We start from the raw sequence: 12,491 nt of genomic DNA on the forward strand, positions 1-12,491 counted from the left end.
TGTCCAACTTTCACATCCATATGTAGAGATCGGGAATACCATGGTCTGAATGATCCTGACTTTAGTGTTCAGTGATACATCTTTGCATTTGAGGACCTTTTCTAGTTCTCTCATAGCCCAAAAAAGTAAGGGGTCTATGACCCCCCCACAACCCTGGATGACTACATCTCTGGTTAGAAGTAGAAAGAAAATAAAGTGTCTTTTTGTACAACATGCAATCAAGTTAAGGAATTCAGGGCTGGATGGCCACTAATTTGGATGGCTTAAAAAAAAAAGATGCATCTATGAAGGATTATGTGTATCAAGCACATGATAGCTAAATGGAATCTACATTCAGAGGCTGTATACCTCTGGTTGGCACATCCTGATTTGCTTATGGGCATTTGAAGTAATTTGTTTGGCTGCTGTTGAAGACAGAGTAGTTATGTTCAGATGTAATGCTAAACCATGGTGGCATATTGTGTGAATGAACAGCTATAGGTCACATACTCTCTTGTCCCATGCAATCAGAAGCAAGGGACACGTTTGGGAGATATTTGGGAGCTATTTGTTGTTGTTATGTGCCTTCAAGTCGATTATGACTTATGGCGACCCTACGAATCAGTGACCTCCAAGAGCATCTGTCATGAACCACCCTGTTCAGATCTTGTAAGTTCAGGTCTGTGGCTTCCTTTATGGAATCAATCAATCTCTTGTTTGGCCTTCCTCTTTTTCTACTTCCTTCTGTTTTTCCCAGCATTATTATCTTTTCTAGTGAATCCTGTCTTCTCATGATGTGTCCCAAATATAACCTCAGTTTCATCATTTTAGCTTCTAGTGACAGTTCTGATTTAATTTGTTCTTTGTTGTTGTTATGTGCCTTCAAGTCTATTACGACTTATGGTGACCCTATGAATCAGCGTCTTCCAAGAGCATCTGTCAAGAACCACCCTGTTCAGATCTTGTAAGTTCAGGTCTGTGGCTTCCTTTATAAAATCAATCCATCTCTTGTTTGGTCTTCCTCTTTTTCTACTCCCTTCTGTTTTTCCCAGCATTATTGTCTTTTCTAGTGAATCCTGTCTTCTCATGATGTGTCCAAAGTATGATAACCTCAGTTTCATCATTTTAGCTTCTAGTGATCATTCTGGTTTAATTTGTTCTGACACCCAATTATTTGTCTGTTTTGCAGACCATGGTATCCGCAAAGCTCTCCTCCAACACCACATTTCAAATGAGTTGATTTTTCTCAGGGGGGGGAGGGCAGACAGGTGCCGGGGCTGAAGCGGCCCAGAGATCACCAAGGTTGCCTGGCCCAGAAGGCCCTGGTGTTGAGGCTGGGTGGGGCGGCTTCGGGGGGAAATGGAGGCAGGTGCTCTGCACAGTGCACATGCTTATTGCTTAGGAGGAGGTGCTCTCTTCCTTTATTTTTATTTTTTTTATTTTTCTGGTCCTCCCCTCCCTCCTGCTGCCTGTCAGTCCTATATAAGGCCTCGTAAAGTAGAAAGGCAATTGCTGCCTACATTCACCCTGCTTGTATGGCCATAAATATTAGGGGACACCCACTGCAGTAGCCAGCCAACACATAAAGTTGCAGTGCCTTATGGATAACTTTGTGGATGATCCCCAGTCAAGTCTTAGCAACAGCACAATGCTGACAGGCAGTTGCCAACTGCTTGCCTAGAATGCCCTCCCTTGTCCTTAACATGGCTGCAACCATATCTACTCAGAAGTAAGTCCTATTGAGTTCTATGGGGCTTAGTTCCTTAATAAGCATGTTTACAGTTGCTGCCTTCAGGGGCATCCATCTGTGCTCCCATCTAACATCTCTGCAACACTAGGCTCCTTTCTTCCAATAATGGCCTGGCCTGAGGGCACGTAAACCCTTCTTGCCAGAAGCAAGTAAGTGAGATTAAATGTTCCCTAAAGGCATTGAACTGTGACCTGGCAGACCAGGGTTCGAATCCTCACACAGCCATGAAGCTCACTGGGTGACCTTGGGCCAGTCACTGCCTCTCAGACTCAGAGGAAGGCAATAGTAAAACACCTCTGTCTGAATACTGCTTACCATGAAGACCCTATCTGGGACCAACTTGAAGGCAGTCCATTTCCATTTTGCATCACCCTAAGCTTGTGAGAAAGAATGACCTTGTCACTTCAGATGGACCTAGGAACACCCTATTTTAGGTAAGATTTCTATTTTAATCTCCAGAGAATTTTTTTTGAATGGCATGCTCCAAGCAACTGTGGTTGATACAATGTATCATGCTTAATGACGTCACTAGGGCCCGCCCCGTGATGTCACTAGGGCCCGCCCCGTGACGTCATTAGGGCCCGCCCCGTGACATCATTAGGGCCCGCCCTATGACATCACTAGGGCCCGCCCCCATTTTCTCAGGTTTTTGGATGGCTCCAACCTGGCAACCCTAGTTGGAGATGATGGAAGGTGTAGTCCAACACCATCTGGAGAGCACCACATTGGCTACCCCAGTTCTAGAGGTATACTTCCTCTATAGCTAAATAAAAAAGTCAGTGTAGACATTATAGCTAATTCCTGCAGCTAGTTGTCTTGACATACAGAAACATTTTCCTATCTCTCCTTAACAGACAGACAGGCCCAACATTCATTTGGGTAGATAGAAATGTCTACTCGTCATGATCACAGGAGCAGCAAAAGTCGTATGTGTATGTAATTCTTGGCATTGTACAGGGATGCAATAATTCATTTAGCTGCCTGGCTTGTCTTTCCAAATAACTTTCAAAGTTTGCTGGCAACAGTAAAGCATTTCATCTGTTTACGCAAAAGTAGTGACAGTCCAGGAGCCTAATGAGAATAAATAATCCTACTATTAAGCAAATGCAAACAAACAGTCCAGGTCATGAAAGCCTTCTGATCTCTCAAGAACAAGTAGCTACCTCCTCCTGCAGCTGTTGTTTTGCTCAATGTACATAATTAAAACCAGGTATACTGAATCCAGAGGCCTATTGAAATACATTCTGCCAGCTGTACTAGTTGGGTACAAGCTATTCAAAATATTTACTCAAGTCATTTTAATCTGAAATTGGCTTTAACAAAAACCCAATAAATCCAATGCCTGGTGCAGATTGCACAACAGTAATGAAAATGTCCAGCTTGCTTTAGTAAAATAACAGAGTTTTGTTCTAATCCAAGGTATTATTTAATCCACCTTCAACTAAAAAGCCCCATGAGGCTACATATGGGGCATTTTTTCTTCATAGTAAACAAATATGTGTAACTTCCAATCTTGCCTGCCCCAACAGTGTGGTTATATTTGCACATCTGGTAAACCATAAACCAAGAACAAACCTTGGTCCATTACTGTGGCTTGTTTGGAGCAAAACACACCATGATTCCTGGCATGGACATAAGGCAGGGATTGTGGTTTGTTTCTCCCTAGCATTAACTAGAAGGAGCAAAGCAGGTGTGATCAAGTTGTGCCTGGTAAGCCACGGCTTATGTCTTACTGCGATGGGCAAACATGTCAGTTTAGGGTCAGTTTAGTCATCATACCAACCATGGTAAAGGAAACCTAAGTATGGTGTGTATTCCCAATCTCTATGTATGGATGTGAAAGTTGGACAGTGAAAAAAGCGGATAAGAGAAAAATCAACTCATTTGAAATGTGGTGCTGGAGGAGAGCTTTGCGCATACCACGGACTGCGAAAAAGACACATAATTGGGTGTTAGAACAAATTAAACCAGAACTGTCACTAGAAGCTAAAATGATGAAACTGAAGTTATCATACTTTGGACACATCATGAGAAGACATGATTCACTAGAAAAGACAATAATGCTGGGAAAAACAGCAGGGAGTAGAAAAAGAGGAAGGCCAAACAAGAGATGGATTGATTCCATAAAGGAAGCCACAGACCTGAACTTACAAGGGTGGTTCATGACAGATGCTCTTGGAGGTCGCTGATTTATAGGGCGCCATAAGTTGTGATCGACTTGAAGGCACATAACAATAACAACCACCACCACCTATGGTGTGACACTTGAACTAATAACCATAGTTTGAGATCAGACAGCAAAGTAGAATTGGGAACCATCCACCTTGAGCCTGTTTGCTGAGTGAATGGAAAATGAAAGCAGGCAAATGAGCTGTAAACCATGGTTTGCCTCTTGTATATTTAGAAGCTCAAACTATGGTTTAGTATGGTGTCTGAAATGAACAACTATAAGCAGTAGCTTTTGAATGAGACCCTGTTCTCCCCAAGCCATGCTTCCAACAAAGGGCAGAGGATGGAGGCTTCTACTATGCCATGTGCCCAGCAATGTGCCAAGCCACACCTTAGCACCGAAGATCCTCTGCTCCTCATACACTCCTGTAACCCAGGAGAAAATTCAGGCAGGATATTATTTATTTATTTATTTAATTGCAGTTTTAAACCACCCTATAGCAACAAGCTCGCAGGGCGGTGTAGCAGGATATTCAGGATTTAGGAGCCACTCTTGTGGTTCTTTTAAAATTAAGTCTTTACTTTGGATGAGCATCTCTGTCTTTGGATGTGTTGTAAGCTGAGATCACTGTTATGAATTTCTGTCACATATCAACCTTATCCAGTTGACATATTAAGACTCCTACATTTCTTCCTAAACTGACATATTTTTCTGTCTCAATCTTTGCATTACCCTATATTAAACCCTCCAGTCAGAATCTTATGTACTAGTTCACATCTGTTGTGCAAACCATACCTTAATCCAGTTTGCTCTCCATTAATGACTGACATTAAAGTTGTTGCACTTTCATCACTTACAAAAGGCTGGTTTAGCTTGAGTAAAACCAGGATCATTTGAGCAAATATTTTACCTAGCCCCTCACCCTGTGCTAAGGAAGCAGAAAGAAATTACAGGCACCCTTTTCACTCCAGGTGCTTAAAAGTTTGATGGTGCCCTGAAATTTGACAGCAGATTCCATAGGTAGGTATATACAGTATTTGGTTAATAGATTCAAAAGCATCCTAGCCTGAAATGTTGTGATGGGTGTAATTAAAAAATCTAAAATACATTTAGTCTAATAAGTTTGAATTCAAAGTTCTCTAATTGGTAAAATGTTGTTTAATAACAACAAACAGACCGTGCTCTGCTATACAGCAGGGTAAAGCAACCTGCTCCAGATAGCATGGGCAGGGGAATGAGGGAGGTGGGGAAAAAAGAGGGAGAGAATGGATGAAGGCAGGATTGGTGTTTGAATGGTGGCAGCAAATCTTTTAAAAGCGTTGACCCTAATGGCTGTGTGTGCCTGTGTGCATGCTGCGTGCAAGCGTAATTTGAGCTCCACTTCAGGCAGTAAAATGTCTTTGGCCACAACGATAAAAAGCAAAGCAAAACTGCTAAGTGCTTGTCAATCATCCAAGTGTCTCTGCCTTCACTGGCTGAAACATTAGGAAGGGAGAAGAGGCTTACTTTTGAGTAACTGGGTATATACTGCCTCCTCCACAAAACCTAGAGATTCCTTTAAAAATAAAATAAAAATAAAAACCAAAACCTAAAAATTCAGGGAAGGGTTCCAGAATATCCCTGAGAACACCAGACCCCCCACCCTATGAGTATGGTCCTGAGTGTTAGATACACCTAGTTATTATTCAGTATATGTTGGGTGTAACAAAATGGCTAATTAGGCTTTTCAATTAAGTAAAAAATCAATAGAAACTATTACCGGGGGGGGGGGGAGCATAAAGTTGCTCTTCGCCTTCCTAGCTGCAGTTTCACATAGAATAAAAGTTACACTGTGGTATGTAGAAGAACAGTTTCTAACACACAGGTTTCTCCTCACTGATTGCAACCTAATTTAAGCAGCACATCAAAACACAACTCACGCACAGGAGGATAGCTAAGGAACTTTTTTTTTTTATTGCAATAGCAACACTTGTGCCAGGAATTCAATTAGCAATAAGCAATCATTCCAGCATCCGGTTACACAGTTATGAATAAACGCAGCATTCATTTTCAGTGAAAGGAACTGGGGTAACATCTCCTGAAGGCTCCAAGTCTGTATTTATCCACAGAATAGCACTGCCTTTCAGCAAGAGCATCACCCACAGCCCTTGCCTGGATTTCGTTCTGCCCCGAACAAGAGGAGAACAGCTGGTTTGAGAAGATGCTTGTTCATGTCTGCCCCACTGGTTACTGGAGCTTCTGATGTCGGGTTTTTAGTATGTAGGCAAAGAAAAGATGTGAAATTTAACAACAACGAGTTATTTAAAGCAACTCCAACTCTCTTCAGCCACAGAGGGATGCAAACCAGAAGGGGCAGGCCTGCACAGCCTACAGCTTCCTCTTGCTCCTGATCTTCCTTGTTATACTCCTCAATGATGGCAGATTGGGATGCCTTAGGCCAGGGCGCTGCCAACCTTTTTAGGCCTATAGGCACATTTAGATTTCTGAACAAAGGGTTCTGGGTGCCATCCCGAAAGAGGCAGAAAAAGAGAAAAGCGCCCACATACAACTTCACTTTCCAAAGAGATCTGGTCAAAGTCAGATCCAGTAGAATTAATCTGGGCCTTGAAAAGCACACAGAGCTGAAAGAGGAAGTGGAAAAGAGTGTCACTCTTCCAACTTCCGCCTTCAGCTCTCTATATGCAAGGGAGAAAAAGGTAACCACTCTCACCACCCCATGACTAGAGGGGCAGTCAGTAGGGGCTCAGAGGGTTCATGGGCACCCGGGGAAGACCTCAAAGATGCTGCTGTGTCCCCAGGCACCATGTCATCAACCCCAGCCTTGGGCCAAAGCTTTCTGTTCCTCCCAACAATGCAAATCAAGCCCTTGTGCAGAGCTCAACTCTGTTCCTGGGCATACATAGCCCAGAAGGGAGGAAGCTACTGGACCAGAGATGGAGAAGGTTTCTCAAAGGGCAGAGAGTGAGTGAGTGAGTGAGTGTTTGGGGGGGGGCAGGGGAGGGTCCTATGAACAAAAACATATGCTACAATAATATACATGTTACCTTTTAAGAATCTTTTGTATACTTAACGTCCTCATGTGTAAGCTTCTGGGGGCTGCATGTCTCATGGTGTGTGGGGGAAAAGGCAAAAGTGGACCGAGCAACAGATGTACCTCTTACTTTTCTACAATATGCTACGCTTCAGCCATGCAAAAGTCAGAGGTTTCTATACCCACCAACAGACAACTCTCCATCTTCCATCCAGGCCTGCAAGAGGCATTAGCACAGTTCAAGGACACATTCCAACCAAGCAAAAGCATTTGAAAAGGGCATGAGGCAGGATCAGTGATGGGGGTGGCCTCAAAAGATTCCTGAGAGCCACATGGAGTGGCCTTGAGGGCTGCATTAGTCCCTGCCCTGAGATTCCTCACCTGTGGTGTATATGCCTTTTTTGTTTTTTTCTTAATAATGTTTGTTGTTTAGTTAGATTTTTGTGGATTGTATTGTTTTCAATGATGTATTTTTATACTTGTGTTTATTTTTCTTTGTAAGCTGCCTTCAGGGCCTTTGGCCAACAGGCGGGGTATAAATAATAATAATAATAATAATAATAATAATAATAATAATAAATAATGCCTGTACACAACGGTGGCTAAAATATTCCTCACCACACAGAGAGCTGTATCAAAGTGAAAATAGTAAAAGCTAAAGCTGCTTTTGGTAAATGCTATGTGGCACCATGTACCTGATAGGAACAAATTGCCTCTTTCCTGGGCAAACCTGGATTGCTCTTGAGATTTAATCTAGCATGTCCTCCTCTTTCACTTGACGTAACGAGGACCCTCCATTCTGTCTACACTTCCTGCCTTGTTTCTTCAGTCATGAGGCCTCTTAAGAGTGCTTCAAGATGCCTCAGGTAACAGTATGACCTGACCAGTCCATTACCACAAGAAATGTATTTCTAGACTGTTGAAATAGATGCTGAAATGGCTGAACATTATTGCTGATACTATTTCCCATTTCTATTGGGATGCTAGATTGGTTGAATTTCAAAAGGCAGCACAGACAGTTCACAGGAAATCAGAATCCACTCTGCATTGTTGTTACTCCTCCAGAGAACCTCAGCTTCCTTGGCAATTTATACAAGTGACTGGAAAGAAGAACTCAGGACTAGTATTTTGAAAATGCAGAATATTATGGCTTTAGTAAGATGAGCAAGGAATACCAGCTGCACAAGTGCATCTTGGCATGCCCTGCAATATATTACTCACTGGAATCTCTATCTCTACCAAAGATGCTGCCCTTAGTATTTATTGTTTCACTCCTACATTTATGAATCCGTCTGCGCTGGAAACAGAAAGATTTTGTTTCCTCCTTAGGAACACAGCAAGCTGCCTTATACCAAGCCAGATCATTGCCCCATCTTGCGCAGTATTGTCTACACAACTGGCAGCAGCTCTCCAGGCTTTCAGGCAGGGGAATATTTTGCAGCCCTACCTGGAGATGCTGGGGATTGAACCTGAGAACTTCTGCATGCAAAGGAGGTGATCTACTGCTGAGCTACGTCCTTTCTCTGCACTCCTCTATGGCCTTAATAGGCCCAGCTCTACTATTTTATGATTCTGTGGTCCTTGTCTCATATCTCCAGCCTCTTTCAAATGTCCAGTTTCAGTGATAACTATGACATCACACACAAATATCAAGTCACAATGGGTTGTCATTACCTAACCTAGCTTGCATTATTGCTCAGTTCCTTGAAGTGGGGGTGGGGTGGGGAGGAGAGAGGGAGAAAGAGAATGGTTTGTAATGACCATTACATTGCTGATATATAGGTATCTGACACCACTGAGAAGCTGCCAGCCTCCAATTTCCCAGCACCAGCATCTGTAAGGCCTGCCTATCCATCCTCCTGGCAGTAGCAAGCGAATATGGAAAGCCACCTGCCATGCTAAATTTCCCACAATCACCTGAGCACTCAACATAGCAATTCTGTAGGGTATTGTGCGAAACTGAACACAGCAGGCAGTTTCCCACACCTAGCTGTTGCTGTCAGGGAAGCCCACAGCAAGGAGTGTGGAACCAATAGTGTGGGGCTCAAGCTTCCAGCAACTGACTTTAGGGACTCTGGGTTGGATGAACATGCATCCCAGCACCTGAAGGTTTTGTTTATTTATTATTTGTTTAAAATATTTCTATCCTGCCCTTCTACCCTACAATAGGGCACTCAGGGCAGCTCACAATAAAATCATGCCCAATAAAATCCCAAAAACATTAAAACAGATAAAAAAAATACATAAAATACAATTAAGAAAAATACAGGGGAGTGATATTAAAAGGGATTAAAGAGGTAAAAACTAAACATCAAAATGGGGGGGGGGGATAAAATCAGTTTCAGGCTTTACCTTCAGTCCCTCCCAAAGGCTCTGCGGAACAAGATGGTTTGCAGAAGTCTCCAGAAAACCATCAGGGAGGGAGCAGAGTGGGCTTCTTGGGGTAGGGTATTCCAGAGCTTGGGGGCCACACCTGAAAAGGCTCTTTCCCGCATGCCTGCCAATCTGACATAATTCATTCCAGGCACACAGAGGAGACCAGAGGCAGCTGATCTTAATTCATGGGCAGGTACATATGGGTATAAGTGGTTGCTCAGGTACATTGGTCCAAGGCTGTTTAGGGCTTTAAAGGTTGGAACCAGCACTTTGAATTGGGCCTGTAAACAAATTGGGAGCCAGTGGAGTCGATAAAGCACAGGGGTGATATGCTCCCTGCACCGCAATCCAGTTAACATTCTGGCTGCTGCATTTTGAACCAACTGCGATTTCTGAACCGTTTTCAAAGGCAGACCCATGTAGAGTGTGTTACAATAATCAAGCCTCCATGTCACCAATGCATATGTCACTGTAGCCAGATCAACTACTTCCAGGAATGGGTGCAGCTGGTAAGCCAGTTTGAGTTGGCCAAAAGCACTCCTGGCTACTGCAGCCACCTGATATTCCAGCAGCAGGGCAGGATCCAGAAGGACTCCCAAACTGCGGACCTGGTCCTTTAAGGGGAGTGCAACCCCATCCAGAACAGGTTGCAGCCCTGTCCCTGGTGCAGTTTTTCCCTTGACCAGCAACACTTCCGTCTTGTCTAGATTAAGTTTCAGTTTGTTAGCCCACATCCAGCCCTTCACAGCCTCCAGGCACTGGTTTAGGATGAGCACTCCCTTCCTCCAATCAGGTGGTAGGGAGAGAAAGACTTGTGTGCTATCAGCATATTGATGACATTGAACTCCAAATCTCCAGATAGCCTCTCCCAGTGATTTCATATAGATGTTAAAGAGCATGGGAGAAAGAATGGAACCCTGCAGGACTGCATAGGCATAGGCCAGCAGCCAGGAGTCGAGCAGTAGTCTCCCAGAACAACTTTCTGGGACCTGTGCGTCAGGTAGGGCTGGAGCCACTGTAAAACGGTGCCTCCCAATCCCATCCCAGCTAGATGGCCCAGAAGGATACAATGGTCAATGGTATCAAAAGCCGCTGAGAGATGCAGCAGCACCAACAGGGATGCACTGCCACTGTCTGATGCCTGGTGTAGGTCATCAAGCAGGGTGACCAAGGCAGTCTCTATCCAATGACCAGGCCTGAAGCCTGATTGAAAAGGGACTTAGATAATCAGATTCATCCAGGAAAGCTTGGACCTGAGCAGTCACTACCTTCTCAATCATCTTGCCCAAAAAGGGGAGATTAGAAATTGGGCAGAAGTTGTTAAGATCTGCAGGGTCTAACGAAGGCTTCTTTAACAAAGGTCTTATCACAGCCTCCTTCAACAATGTTGGCACAGAACCTTCCTTTAGGAAGGTATTAAGTAAATATGCCAACCAGCCAGCCACTCCCCCTTTGGCTGATTTGATTAACCAGGATGGGCAAGGGTTAAGAGAGCAAGTAGCGGCCCTCATTTCTCCCAGTCCATATCCTCAGGCTTTACAAGCTGAAAAGTATCCATAGAAAAATGACCAGAGGAAGCCTCAGGGACGTATGACACATATGTAGTTAATGGGGAGTCCAAATCAGTCAATGCAGGTGACTGAAGGCTCAGGATCCAGTGTAGGGCCAGAACCCAAAAGACTCCAGACCACCCGGAAAAGCATTGCTGGACAACACTGAGCAGATGCAATGGTGGTAGAGAAGTAAGATTTCTTTGCTGCCATCACCGCCACGTGATAGGCTCAACAGTGAGCTCTAGACTTTGTTCAGTCAGAAGCAGATTGAGTTTTTCTCCATTGCTGCTCCAGCTGTTGTTCCTGCCATTTCAGCAGGCCCAAGGTTTGAGTAAACCAAGGTGTATTATCAGCCCTCTCTGGTGGGAGAAGGAGCTCCGGAATGATAGTGTCCACCGCCCAGGTCATCTCCATATTCCAGAGATTAATCAGGGCTTCGGCAGTATCTCCAGCCATGCTGGGAACATACCCCAGGGCATTCGGGAAACCATCTGGATCCATAAGTCTTTGAGGGCGGACCATTTTAATTAGCCCTCCACGCCTGCAAAGGTTACCACAGGCACAAAGCCTAAATCTTGTCAGGTGGTGATCTGTCCATGACAATGGAGTCACTAAGAACCCCTACACTCTCAGATCACCCTGTTCCTGTCTCAAACAAAACACCAGATCAAGTGTGTGTCCTGCCACATGTGTTGGTCCAGATGATATTAGAGACAGCCGCATGGTTGTCATGGTTGTCATGGTGGCCATGAAGTCCTGAGCTGGACCTGTGAGCTCAGCATCAGCATGTATGTTGAAATCACCCAGTACAACCAGCCTGGGGAACTCCAACATCAATGCTGAGACCAGCTGCCCCAGCTAAGGGAGGGAGATAGTTGGGCAGTGGGGTGGACAGTCACCAACAGCATCCTCACTCTGTCTCTCTGATCTAATGCTAGGCATACACACTCAAATTTGGATAGAGATGCCCCATAGCTCTGCCCTGGCCCTGACAATTCCCATTATCTAGTATTCTGAGGGACACTCCCATGAAATTTTGAGATGCCATCTAGCTATATTAACTTTAACAGCCATAAAAGTCCCATCAGAATTATTTATGATAAAAACCACTAGAATTCCTTTGCAATGTTCTAAAATGCTTGAATGCTTTCCCCAAGACAGAGCTGCAAAGATTTGTTACAGAGGCCCTCACCTGCTAAGGCTGGAATGGTAACCTTGTTCCACTCCCATGGCTGGTCATATTCGTCTGCAGGCCTGTCGTCGTCCTGTGGCAACTTGCTCTCTCTCAAGCGCTGACTCACTATGCTTTCAGAATCCGACTCCACACCATTGCCTTCAGGTTCGTAAGGTGTGTCATAAAGCTGGATGTCTTTCTGCTGGGGCTTCCCACTATCTTGCCTTTGGAATTCTATAGGAAAGTAAAAACAATTGGGTTAATTTGCTTGCTTACAGCAGCGTGCAATCAGCAGAGTGGGAGTGGGGAAGTCCTACTAAACAGGATGAATGCAACATCAAGACAGCAGCAACAACAGGTCAGAAACAGAAAGCTGCTAAAAGGTTTCCAAATTTAACTTTTCCTCTCAAGCAGAAAAAGACATGAAACAGATCAATGTTTTCAATAACAGTTTACTA

At 44.2% G+C, this 12,491-nt stretch overlaps 1 protein-coding gene across 3 annotated transcripts in view; it reads right to left on the reverse strand.

Annotated features, from left to right (window-relative positions):
- Nucleotides 1-12,491, reverse strand: part of SHB (SH2 domain containing adaptor protein B) — a 173,946-nt gene that overhangs the window by 58,423 nt on the left and 103,032 nt on the right. For all 3 annotated transcript variants that reach the window (XM_061634369.1, XM_061634374.1, XM_061634379.1), the window contains exon 3: nt 12,052-12,267. In XM_061634369.1, the coding sequence (XP_061490353.1) occupies nt 12,052-12,267 (216 nt within the window). The remainder of the gene's footprint in view (nt 1-12,051; nt 12,268-12,491) is intronic.

Source organism: Rhineura floridana, chromosome 1 (genome assembly GCF_030035675.1).
Source record: "Rhineura floridana isolate rRhiFlo1 chromosome 1, rRhiFlo1.hap2, whole genome shotgun sequence".
Taxonomy (NCBI): domain Eukaryota; kingdom Metazoa; phylum Chordata; class Lepidosauria; order Squamata; family Rhineuridae; genus Rhineura; species Rhineura floridana.